The following is a 13,795-nucleotide window of genomic DNA, read 5'->3' on the forward strand; positions in this document are numbered from 1 at the left end:
AATATGTCATTAAATGTAGCAAAAATAACATTAAAAATAAATGTAGCCATTCATTAATTGATAAAATGTGACATAAATTGATATTTGTTTTAATTTGCTTTATTTATTTATCTATGTATTAATTCCCCTTATTTATTTACTCCTCTGTTTAACTTTCCCTTTTATTTATTTATGTGTAGCTAGCTAGCATATAGTCATGCACCCTGACCCCATGATGACACACATTTGAGTGACAGACCCCTCATTTGCATAATGAAGCAGAAATGTATAAAGGGTACAGAAAAAAATAAGTTCGGGGAAATAAATAAGGGGTGAAATGCAAAGGGAAAATCGGGATAAAATAAATACATAAATAAATAAATATAAAGTAAATAAAAAATAAGTGCAAAAATAAATAAAATGGAAAATTAAACAGATTAGTAAATAAAGAAGGGAATTAATACAAAGATAAATAAATAAAGAAGCAAATTAAAACAGAAATATTATTTTATGTCACATTTTATCAATTAATTAATGACTACATTTAATTTTTATATTATTTTTGCTACATTTAAAGACATATTTATTTATTTATCGAGTCATTTATTAATTTATTTTAATTTTTTTTATTTTGGCAGGCTCCATCCTCCATAGCTGTATGTGTGTTATCTCCCGGATGATTTATTACAGTCCAGTACCTTCAGTGTGTGATGTCATCCCTCTCAGTACACAGGCAGCATGAGCCCAGATGGACTTAAAGTAGCTTTCTCCTGCCACCCGGTGGTCACATGTGACACCTTCAGCTCAGGCAAACAAAGACTAGCTGCCTTCATGACCATTTATACACCAGAAGAGAAAATGATGTCAAACACAAGACAATGAAAATACATAAATTACTAAATCAAGATAGGCTATACAACTGATTTTTAGTAAAACTCCATCCTGAGAGGTGAACATCAAGTACCACCGCCACAGGGTGGAGCCACATTCATCACCACAGTACCTGCAGGCTTCAGGAAAAAAACAAATTAGTCTCTTCTGCATAGTTTTATCCAGCTGGAATTGAATTGTAAAGCAAAAAGAAAGCAAGATAGTGACTGAACATTATGAAAGAAAACACTATACAGTAAAAAAAAAGACAAAAATACAGTTCTGTAAACAACCCATATAATATAGTATTCAAATACTCCATTACAAGTCAAAGTCCTGCATGATAAACCCTACTTAAGTAAAAGTACATAAGTATTAGCAGCAAATTGTAGTTAAAGTATTAAAGTCAAAGTACTGTTGGTCCCTCTGACTGATATATTGTTATATATGACGTCATTAGATTATTAATACTGAAGCATCATTGTGTAAGCAGCACGTAGGTTGAGCTACTTTATAATATACTGTTATATATGATAGTTTTATACACAGGGACACCAGATATATCTGAGGGATCGTGACATGATTAATGGGAGACGAAGGAAGGAAAAAAAACAAAGTTCTGATACAGAAATCTGTTTAAAGTTTTTGGACTTTTTCTCTTAACTTTGATTTTTGGTGAGATATTGAATCATTTGAACATTTACTTACACAAAACCATGTGAGAAGTTTAGAGGGGGGGAAAAAAAATAATATTTGGTGGAGCTGCTAACAATTTATAAACTTCTGAAATGTGACTCTGACTACACACAGCTTTTTTTAAGACGTCAAAAGCCAAAAAGGTTGGAAACCAAAAGCTTGTTATATTATCCATTGTGTTAAAGTGGCCGTAGGCAGTATATTTTTGGCATCATTGGGCAAAAATTCCATAATAACCTTTCAGCATATTGTAATTCAAGTATTCTGAGAGAAAACTAGACTTCTGCACCTCCTCCTCAAATCCAGCCCGTGACGGGAGACTTTGGCCAATCACAGGTCATTTCAGAGAGAGAGAGCGTTCCTATTGGCTGTGCTCCCACTGGTGGGCGGTGCTTGGTATTTCCTCAACAGATCTCAACATGGCTGCCGGGTCACAAACTTTCTCATTTTACAGCTAAACAGTTCACTACAAGATGTTTATGAACACATTTTATGTGAGAAATAGACATTACAGTAACAGAATATTGATTCATATTGATCAGCGCTGCCAAGTTTGACCGTTTGATTGGAGTTCGCGAGTGATTGACAGCTGCTCAGAGACGACAGGCTCCATATCAGCTCTGATTGGTTGTTTTCCTCCGGTCTTTGAAATCTTGCAGATGCCATTAAGAGCACCGGAGGACGCCGGAAGACGCCGGAGGACGCCGGAGGACACAGAGGCACAGGATTTCATCGGAGTTCACGAGTGTTTGACCATTTCTTAATCATATTTGCTCCAATTCTACTTACTGCTGCTTTAAGTCTTCATCTTAAAAGTAACTAAAGCTGTCAAATAAATGTAGTGGAGTAGAAAGTACAATATTTCCCTGGAGTGGAGTGGAAGTACAAGGTACCAGAAAATAGAAAGTAAAGTACAAAAATTGTACTTAAGTACAGTACTTGAGTAAACGTACTTTGTTAGTTTCCACCACTGGAAGTATTAACCCACTTGTTGCGGTGGGCATGCACTGAAAAGTGAGCACTTATTAGACATTAGAACGGCAGTAGGTCATAATTCGTTACAAGTACCATTCAGATTTTTATTTTTCGGTCCACAGGAAGGGGCGGGACTTCGCCTCTCTATGGCATTTGTAAGATTTCCAAAAACAACCAATCAGAGCCGAGCAGTCTCTACAGCAGCTGTCAATCACTGCTCGCGAAACTCGTTAACTCAAACTAGGCAGCGCTGATCAAATATGAATCAATATTCTGTTACTGTCATGCCTATTTCTCCCCCTCAAATGTTTTCAGAAAGATATTTTATTGTACTATTTAAGTGTAAAATTATAAAGTTTGCTCCTTCTGATTTCCATTCATTCCTATACATCAATTAGCATTTAAAAAAAACAAACTCATGTTCCACTCAAAAAAAAAACACACGCGTCGCACAGTTTTAATATAAATCTGTAAAAATGAGAAGTTTAATGGTAAACATGAAAATGACAGAGTGATTGTATCATTTATAAAAGCAACAACACAAAAATACATGTATCTGTTTATGAAAAAAACTGCACCGTAGCTACCATGTACGCGAAACAGGTTTTCCTCTGGATATCAAATTATTTGTCAGTGCACTCCAAATGTCTTGATGTGAAACTTCTTTTCCTGAAGACATTAGAAAAGGAGGTGATCGTAAACCCTGCTTCTTTGAAACACAAACGAAGACGACAACAACAACAGCAACAACAAAAACTGACAAATAATAATAATAATAATAATAATAATAATAATAATAATAATAATAATAGTCACAGCCTTTAAGAATGACATTTTCAAACCACAATCTTGACATAAAATTGCACTTCAAAATACTGGTCGGGGTGAATAAATATTTGTGGTACCTTTCTATATCCATTTTGGTAATACAGTACATTAACACAGCAATAGTATATTAGAGCTGTCAAAGGGTTAATAGGGAAACTGATTAAAACTTTGTCTATTTTCATTCCAGCTGCTTTTGCATATAGTACAGAATTTGCATAATAGCACGTAAATAAATTAACACCGATGACATCAAACAAGAGGGTAAAAAAAGATTTACAAAACATACTGCATATCTAACATAGTGTCTATATATATATTATTAATATAATTACATAGTAGCGTCATTCAGAAGCGGTGCTGAAGTGCTCTTGCCTTTTTCCGTCTCCGAACCAGCGCTGTGTTTTCACAACACAACTCTGGTTTCCAGTCTTTTGCACTGTCCCTTCAGACTCTCCCTCCTATCAGAGTTGTGTCTGGGAGGAAGGAGCCTTTTTTTGGCCTTGGGTGGACTCGGGGTAAACACACCTCTCTGTGACATCTGCGTCGACCCCCGGATGCCTCGCCTCTGTCCCGGGACTCGACGGTTGCCGGACGCTGGAGCATCCTTGACTGTTTCTGTGTAGTAAAGCGTCCGATCGGCTGCTCCCGGACGACGCCTCGGGGTCCTGCGGGCTGGCTCGGCTGCTGGTCTCTTTGAGAGTATCCTGGCGCTGCAGCGGAGGAAACCTCACCTTTGGAGCGTCACTTAGTCTCCAGGATGTGCCCGCGGCGGGGCTGGCTGCTATGGGGCTGCTCACCAGGCGGTACAGAGGGAGGGTGGACCTGGGCTGGATCATGTGAATCCCCCCGATGGGAATGAGGAGGCTCGGGGCCCTGCTCGGCTGCTGGGAGTGCAGAGGGAGGTGACTCAGGAGGTTGTGGGCTCCCCGAGGCCGCGTGGGATGTGGGTTGATGTGGGTCAGACCAACCTCATCCTACAACGAAACAAGATGAAATGAAACTTGAATGATTCCGCTGGGTGAAACTAGGTCAATACACATGCAGTAAAATGAATCGGATACAGTAAAGAAAAGACAGAATTTAAAAAGGGCAATAAGTATGATTTTTTTAAAGTGCAAACAATGACCATAACTGTTAATGCTGTCGATCAATAGCAATGATTACTTGGCCTTGGCGCTGAGAAAACACCTTTTACAAGCAGAGCTCTGGGGAGGTGCTGTGAGTTAGCAACCAACAGTGGAAGACATTTTATCTCTGCAGGTTATAAAAGGTAATTCATATGCTAATTATTTAAGTCATAATTAGGGCTGCCCCCCCGCCCTTAGTTGACTAATCGGTCGTTTTAGTCTAAGATTTCTTAACTACAAGTCGTTTTCTTATGCTTTTTGATGCTGAATGACTTATTTCCAAGAAACTTCTGAGCATAATCTCTGGTAAACACAAGATTTAAAGGGCAAGTGTGTAACATTTCGGGGGATCTATAAGCAGAAATGGAATATAGTATTCATAACTATGTTCTCATGAGTGTATAATCACCTGAAACTATAGAATTGTTGTGTTTTCATTACCTTAAAATGAGCCCTTCATATCTACATAGGGATATCTACAGTAGCCCAGAACGGACAAACTAAACACTGGCTTCTAGAGGGAGCCTTTCGCGTTTCTACGTTACCTGAAGGCCACCGTAGTCAAACAGTATAGAAGCAAAGAGACAAAATTCTGGTGCTTTTTTTGACAATGGGCCACTAGATGCGGTAGCGCTGCCGCCATTTTGGACTGAAAACGCCAAAGAGTCCGTAGCCATGATTAAATATAAAGAGATGTCTGTAAATCAGAGGATAATTTTTTTTCGAGGTAAATCCACTTCCCAGTACGAACACTTAAATAACCCTCCTTTAAATCATTAAAAGTTGTAAAATTCACTAATAGCTGAATCCAGAGTTATTTTCCTCGGCATAATAAACGTGCATCAGACCCACGGGACTGCACCGCCCTGCACGCTCATATGACATATCCAGTTCTGCTAGCTTCCTGCTAGCTGTATGTGGCTGTAATAATGGATATATTGGCTTTAATTCATCACTTTTATTATCTTATAATACACCCATGGGCTGTATGCTGTAAGCCTGTAACGTGGTGGACGTAATAACGTCTCTGCTCCCAAACAACCGGCTATCGGCCAGTAGCTAGTAGTGCTAGTAGCATGACATAAACACAATTTAATGTAGTTGTAGGCTATTTACTAACACGCAGGGCAAACGCACAGGGCACAACCTCTTATACATCTATGGTCTGTGGTCTTTGAGATTTGCAGGTGCAACAACGCTCACTTTTGACAACATCCAACCCCCCCCAACTGCTGGATCTAATAGTGCATAGTGCGAGAAAATCTATATGTAAAGTGTGGCCCTTTTTATATTTACATATGTACCCATCAAATATTTAGGTATATAAAAATGGCTCCCCTTACCAGATACACCCAGTTTAAAGGTGTAGTTAACATGTAAACAGAAATGTGTGCAGAGTGTGAATTAGTATCTACTCCTATGAGACCTACATGAGTGTGAGGAGGAAGTGGTGAAGTTACACCATAACATAACCACAAGTTTGGAGTAGACATGTTTTTTTTATTTTTTTATTATCATTTCATCCGGGTGAACCGATGATATTCACCCACGTTGTTTTCGCCGTCGACATGTGGTTCCAATCTTTGGTATTTAACGATCGGCCTGCTTCTCGTTTTATCAGCGGCTGCCCAGGGAAAACATGTTGCGTCTATTTGGGAGCTCTCCGGCATTATTTTAAGGTTCGGAGCTGCAGGCTTCGGTTTGAGTGATATAAAACAAGAGAGTTGCCTTTCCTTCCTTTTCCAATAAATGTGCGACTTTTAAATAACCTCGTATGTACCAGGCTATCTATATTTGTTCTAGATGTTGACTTACTGGGATTTAACTGAGCCACACAAGATTAGCTTTGTGAGCCGAAAGCTGATTTATTTAAAACTGTCGGCTAAACTAACAGATGGATCAGGTCACAGGTGAGTGAAGACTGCGGTTTGAACAAAAGCCACGGTTTGTCCAGCGTTAATTATACACACGACAAAAACAGAGCATCGTGACAGATTCAGAATAAGAACAAAAAAACAATGGCTGGGTTGAGTTATATGTAGAAAAACACTGCAGAAGTTGTTATGTCACCATGAAGCAACAGCTGAAGTGACTCACCAGTCTTGCGGCACACGGCCGGCCTCTAGGGTGAGAAGAGGTGTCTGCCAGGGAGCCCGGAAGCCCAGAGGACTCCGATCCATGGGACTGGACTATTATAGGAGAAAGACCTCTAACTGGGGAGACTGGTCTCAGAGTGGAGGTGGAGACCTGGCAACTGGATGGGGAGGGGGAGGAAGGGGGAGCAGGGGACTGGCTGGGCCCGGGTGATGGGCTACGGGGTGGAATCAGCAGTTGAGTAGTTGGAGGATGAGAGTCTCCGGAGGACGCCGACGCTGAAGCGTCAAGGCGTCTGCGGGCGAACAGGGCCCTCCTGGCGCTGGCTGAGATCTTCTGGGAAGAAACCTGGGGGGAAAGCGGGACGGACCGGCTGGGTTCAGGCTCCATCGGCTGGCCTTCTGGATGAGGTTTCTCACTATCAGAAGAGGCAGTGTGAGAGCTTTCAGCCACCTTGGACCTGTTGTCTTCATCACGTCGGCCAGCTTTGTCCCTTGAATCGTCGTCCTCATCATGACGACTTTTCCCCAGATCAGAGTATTGAGGATCTTTTCGTTCATCAGGGTGAAGTGAACGGTCTTCACAGACTCCTAGGACAGAAAAAAAAGTCTCTTTTCAACACATTTTCTTACGCTACAGGACTCCAGACTAATTTTCTACATTGGTTGCACTGGTGCGCGTAACTTTTTTCATTTAGGAGCACCAGCACAAAATTTCTTAACACATTATGTAAATGATTGTTAACAGGTATAAAGGTGCAGATAAATGTTTTGTGAGGCAGATGAGGTCATCTCCGCCGAAGATCTTGGATAAGAAAAGCACTGGAAGTAGGGGGGTCCAAGGTTAGGTTTAGGAAAAGACTGTGGTTTGGATTAAAATAAGTAAGTTTGCTACGTAGTTGAAGGTGCTAAAGATGATATCCAGAGCATTAATGATTGATTCAACATGCTGAATCGGCCAAAAAACTCCGACACAGGCAGAATAGAGCCGATGGTGCGGGACACCGCAAAAACTAGGCCGACGGACGCTCACCGACTGCCCCAAACTGTCCGACAGCCAACCATCGTCTGGTGTGCCTGGGCCTTTAGCGCTGTTAGCATCGTTAGCTACGAGCCGCCAATTCAGCCATTGCCATGTTGAAAGCCGTTGAGAGGCAATGCTCTCAATTTCGCGTTTAGCACCTTTAAGTAGGCTATGTTATGTACACGACATAGAGTAACGTTACGTAACTTAAAATAAGTCAGCGTTGACTTTTGGTTTCACACGGGACACAAATAGCGGCCCCCTGGATGAAAGTCTTGTGTTTTTGGACCCAACCACCCACCCCAACCTCCTTGTTACGTGGACTTTATCAATCTTTATACAACGCAACCTCCCGACATAACTACAACCACGTAGAGCGTCATAGTTTGACGCACAGGGCCACTGACCAAGCTGCCATATTTGATGCATTGGGAGTGAGAACGGGCCGCTAATGCACATACAATGGAGATTTCTTCCTAATTTGGGCTATTTTGTATTTCTACTCAGTCAAGCATAAAGTTCTGGTGGAAACACCATGTAAAAGTATTATATTTTCAATGAAATTTCACTTTGTGTTATTAAAGTCTTAACTTTCCTAACTGCATCAATGTGTAGAGCTGTAATAAGGAACTGTAAAGGTGTAAGTGTGCTGCGTTGTGACCAGTTAGTACCACCTAGTACATTTTTTCCCTGGGTGTAACGTATGAGAGCCTCTCCCATGTTTCTCGTGGCAACCTTCTCCAACATACAGTATCTGCCAACTCGGACGTCCAACATCTTGATATGCTGCTAACCAATGTTTACATTTCTCTTCAATTGCATGTTGCTCAGGTTACAGCAGTGGATAAATAATCACTAATAAAACGACTGCTTGTGATCTGCTTAAAAAATGAATTCAATAAAGCCAGTAACTTGTTGTACTCTATCTACTGTGTAGAGGGCATTATGAGTAAAATCTTGTAGTTGTTTCTCCATTTTATAATTTTATTATAATATTATTATTCATTTTAATATTCCCAGCATATTTAAAAGGCTATAAGTTTGAAATTCTTGAAAGGGCTGTCAAAGTCAACGCGATAATAAAGCGTTGATGCAAGTTCGTTTTAATGCCACTAATTACTTTAACGAATTAGTATGAGTGAAGATACCAACCATGTCATACTAGCTTGTGGCCAAGGAGGCTAAATAACGCTCCAAACTTATGCTAAATTTTGGTGAGGAAAAACTGGCATGTTTTGTTATGCAAAATGCAGTACCTGAGGGTTTCTGGACAATATTTGTCATTGTTTTGTGTTGCTAATTGATTTCCAGTAATAAATACTGTATATACATACATTTGGATAAAGCAATACTCGACAAATCTCCCTTTAAGGTACATTTTGAACAGATAAAAAATGTGCAATTACTTTGCGATTAATCGCAATTAACTATGTATAAAATATCAAAAGATCATAAAAAGTTACAAAATATAAAAGATCGATCGACAATGAAAACAATCATACTCAGAACATACTCTGCAATCTGCATTTACATTTTATTATAAAATGCTTACATGCACGAACATATACTAAAAGTATGCACGGTTTGCCCGGCGATGTAAACAAAGCACAGAGAAGCTCTCAATACAACACACACAGAGGGAGAGTGACTTCATTCTCTGCTCAGGTAGACATTACTCCTCTATATATTTACACAGCAAATAGTTGTTTGCTGCTATATTAATGCTCTGGATATTGTATAGAGCACTTTTAAACATTCAGTGACCATGTTCTAATAAAGTTTTTAGCATTAAAAGAGCAGTGGCAGAAAATGCTGGTTATTAATACATCAAAAATGAACAACATAGCATACCTTCACCTGGGTGACAACAGGTTTCTTTTCCATGCGACTCAGATCTCAGGTGTTCAAAAAGGCTTCCTGTAAAATACAAAAGAGCTCATGATGGATGCACAGTTAATATCACAAGCTCACTAAAAACATAATAATTCCCTTACCTTTGGCATCGAGAGAAAGGTTGCAGTGTTTGCAGTTATATGGCGGCGATTCTGTGATGCGATGGGCGCACTTTTGAAGCACACTGGTGGTATTTTTAAGGTGGAGCCCACAGTCCTCACATTGGCACTTCCCTCCACCTCCACCGTGCGTGATAGGTTGCTTCTCATTTGATCTGCGGGTGTGAGGAGAGTAAGAGGTTTCAGTTTCATCCTCAGAGCTTTTCCCTGTCAGTTGTCTATCGATGCCGCTCCTCTCAGGATGGTAGTCACAATCAATATGAGTGTAACTGGAGCTGACAGACAGGCCGCAGGCCCTTTAGCACCTGTAAGCAGCTTTTTAGTGACCGTATTTATCCAGTGTAAGTACGCTATCTGTTTGGCCTTTACTACACAGTGAGCTCACACTGTGGCAGCTGGGCCCGGGGTCCACCCCTCCATGTAGACTGAGGGTCCCTCAGCGAGGCACCCACTTCAGCTTCAACAGAGCAGCTTTCATAAGCCAAGACCAGACCCCCACCCTCCTCCCTTCCCTTCCCACTGCCTTATAACCCCATCACAACTCACACCACCACCGAGTCCAAACAAGGGGGAGCCTACGATGTGGCCCAAGGTCCGGGGTTTTGCTGCAGCCAGCCAATATAAACAGGCCAGAGAGGGAGGGAAACCCTGGCCCAGACCAGCTGCTGCTCCAAATAAGCATGAAAAAACACAGAAAATGAAAACACATTCCTACGACAAACAATCGTTGTGATTATAATCGGCTGTTTTTTCTGCTATTTTCACTACAGGCTTCACGGCTGGATAAACTCGGCAGGTATCATAAACGGTGGCCTTTACAGTCTTGAAAAACTTTCAAGTTAATGAAAGAGAAACACTTTGCCGGGACACTATACGCCTACACTATAAAGCAGCTATACTCATAGGCTTTTCATGCAACACCCAAGATTTGAGTCTAGGTGCCTTTCCCCTTCCCAACAACCAAAATAAATGTCAGTGTTCGACTACCTCGCTGCCTCAGTTTTGTCCCTCAGACAGACTGAACAGACAGAGAGGGAGAAAGCGAGCAGGCGTGAGGATGACTCACTCTTTTAGGAAGGCTGTGAGGAGCGTCAACATGAGTCACAACAGGGAATTTGTTCACAGACACACTCCCAAACCGAAAAGAGACACACAGATGGCACCTCTCTGCACTCGCCTGCATCGCAGCAGTGTTTATTTCTGATGGGTATCAGAAGTACTGAGCGTGTCTGGTTTAACCTCGCTGCAGACTCATTTTGAGAAGTGTATGTGTGTTTCAATTAAAAATAAATAACAGAACTGTGTCCAAATAAATTCACACCTTACATGTTTGCATTCTGCATTTCACTTTACTTTAGAGTGACTTTCTGATCGCTGACAATAACCATTTACAATTCTATAACATGAAAAAGAGACAATATAGAGCAATGTGTCCTGAACTGTGAATATAAAGAGTCCATTATGTTCTATATCAGGACACCTCGGGTGTGTTGTTCACAGTTAACACATTGTTGGTCCATTTCAGTGAGAGTTATTATCTGGTCAGCATTAAGCAGAAGTATGGTTGCTATGGTTACTTGTATTTTAATGTACCATTTAATATGCTGTATTGCAGACTCAGTTTGAACAGTAGTTAAACTGTAGGTTGGATGTTTGTTTGATGTGTCCTGATATAAAGTATAAATAGATACCTGCTAGTCAATCAGAAACAAGCATTTTCTATGGTGTATAAAAAAAAAATTCTGCCCATTTATAGTAAGATACATTTCGGTCAGACAATGTTCATCCAATTACATTTTAGTAGGGCTGTCAGTTGATTAAAATATTTAATCATGATGATTCGCATGATTGTCCATAGTTAATCGTGATTAATTGCAAATTAATTGCACATTTTTTATCTGTTCAAAAATGTACCTTAAAGGGAGATTTGTCAAGTATTTAATATTCTTATCAACATGGGAGTGGGCAAAATATGCTGCTTTATGCAAATGTAACGATATATTTTTTATTGGAAATCAATTAACAACACAAAACAATGACAAATATTGTCCAGAAACCCTGACAGGTACTGCATTTAGCATAAGAAATATACTGAAATCATAACAAACTGCAGCCCAACAGGCAACAACAGCTGTCAGTGTGTCAGTGTGCTGACTTGACTATGACTTGCCCCAAACTGCAGGTTGTAGCAGGTTCAAATGTAAGGATGTCATACTAGCTTGTCGTGAAAGAGGTTAAATAACACTTATGAATATAATAAACGTATGCTACATTTTGGTGAGTAAAAACAGCCATAGCCATTTTTCAAAGGGGTCCCTTGACCTCTGACCTCAAGATATGTGAATGAAAATGGGTTCTATGTGTACCCACGAGTTCCCCCCTTTACAGACATGCCCACTTGATGATAATCACGTGCAGTTTGGGGCAAGTCATAGTCAAGTCAGCACACTGACACACTGACAGCTGTTGTTGCCTGTTGGGCTGCAGTTTGCCATGTTATGATTTGAGCATATTTTTTTTTATGCTAAATGAAGTACCTGTGAGGGTTTCTAAGAGTTTCAGCAGTTTGGTCAAATTTTGCATATTTTTACCCTGCTCTGCTGTTAGTTAGTAGTTGTTTTTTTTTTTTTCATAAGTGATGAATTTGTAAGGACCCAGCAGTAGAGATGAAATGCTGACCCCTATTTGTTTGGAGCATGTGGCCAGATGTTACACATTGCACCTTTAACCTCCCTGGGAAATACTCAATTCATAATAAAAGGACAGTACACACCTGCCAAACTAACCACAAATTAATACATTTTGAAATTCAGCATGGCAGGCTCCCTTTAATGACTAATGCTATGTACGTACATGTACGTACTGTGTATATGTTAGACTCATTCCATTGGTGTCAGTGTAAGAAAATGAAACGTGCTGCCGCTCCACGTGAATAGCCGTGATGGTCGGTGTAAATGAATCTCTGCAGGCGCAAAGGAAGCTAGGTAGTTTCCTGGCTTCAGTCCCTCAACAGACGGGCTCTGTTGGTGCAGACAGCCAACCCTTGGCCTCTCCAACATGGTGGACAGACAACGGTTTCCACAACATACCACAATATGTGACGCAAGCCGTCAACACTGTCAGCAATGAGGGATTTAACTCTGTAAATGCAGACAGTATGTCACCGGTAAACTTGATGTTATTCGCTAACGTTCTGAGCCGTCACAAATTCATACTCACCCTCTCTCAGAGATCCAAACTTCGGGAGGTTGTTTATTTCTGGAGCATGACTGCACTTCTTCCTCCTCCTCCTCCTCCTCCTCGTTCTTCTTCTCTTCCTTCCTCTCCTCTCTTCTGTTTGACCTGTTGTCATCTGCTGTCTGCTGTTCCTTCCTCGTTCCCTCATGGTCTCTGCTGTACGGCCGGCTGTTGTAGACCTACACCCGAAAGAGACATGGGCAAATTCACCAACTCTGCTCCAGCATGCCCAGGGAGACAAAAATTGGGAAGTCTCATTGAACGTTGTGTTTAATAGCATTTGTTAAAGCACATATATTTTTTTTCTTTTGGGTGTCATCATTGTAAAGATTTCATACTCATGTCAACAACATAAATATTTACTGCTGGCAAAGTTAGCTATGTATAATTCCTGCCTTTTTGATCATTGAGGCAACTGTAAGAAATGAAAAGATATAATCTTGCAATGCAAACCCACACTTTGCTGCACCTTCTATCGAGCTCAACAGTGAAGTCCCGGAAGTGAAAATCCCATTCATATTCTGAATCGTGGGTTTGATTATTAACCATAATGTTGTAACAATCCATGGTAGAGTTACCACGAGCTACGAGATTGTGAAACGATGGTATATGATCCTGTATTCTTATAATAATTATGTACACAGTCTTGTACCTTTGCCTTTTTTTCTGTTTTACAATGTTTTTTTTGCTCCAAATCAAATGTTTTAATGTCATAACTAATTCTGTAGCTGGTTGGCTTGGTTCCATGTTCAACACTCTTTATATAAGGATTTTCTGAAAAGTCAATGCAGTAAATGAATGGGAATTTCTCTTCCGTACCCAGAGCCTTTCAAAAAGTGGGCAGTCACTGTTGAGCTCTATACACCAGAGGAAAAAACAAAGAGGCTTGCTATGCTAACCATGCCCTTGAATCACTTTAACCTGAATTTGGGGTCTGCAGGATCTACCCATCTA

General features: G+C 40.6%; 1 protein-coding gene across 3 annotated transcripts in view; it reads right to left on the bottom strand.

The window, feature by feature from the left end:
• Positions 1–2,975: 2,975 nt before the first annotated feature.
• Positions 2,976–13,795, bottom strand: part of hivep3a (HIVEP zinc finger 3a) — a 46,507-nt gene continuing 35,687 nt past the window's right edge. For all 3 annotated transcript variants that reach the window (XM_037796029.1, XM_037796027.1, XM_037796028.1), the window contains 5 exons: positions 12,824–13,020; positions 9,587–9,759; positions 9,444–9,509; positions 6,573–7,159; positions 2,976–4,322 (listed from right to left, as the gene is read on the bottom strand). In XM_037796029.1, coding sequence (XP_037651957.1) covers positions 3,810–4,322; positions 6,573–7,159; positions 9,444–9,509; positions 9,587–9,759; positions 12,824–13,020 — 1,536 coding nt within the window. In that variant the 3' untranslated portion in view covers positions 2,976–3,809. The remainder of the gene's footprint in view (positions 4,323–6,572; positions 7,160–9,443; positions 9,510–9,586; positions 9,760–12,823; positions 13,021–13,795) is intronic.

The sequence above is a fragment of the Sebastes umbrosus genome, chromosome 15 (assembly GCF_015220745.1).
Source record: "Sebastes umbrosus isolate fSebUmb1 chromosome 15, fSebUmb1.pri, whole genome shotgun sequence".
Taxonomy (NCBI): Eukaryota; Metazoa; Chordata; class Actinopteri; order Perciformes; family Sebastidae; genus Sebastes; species Sebastes umbrosus.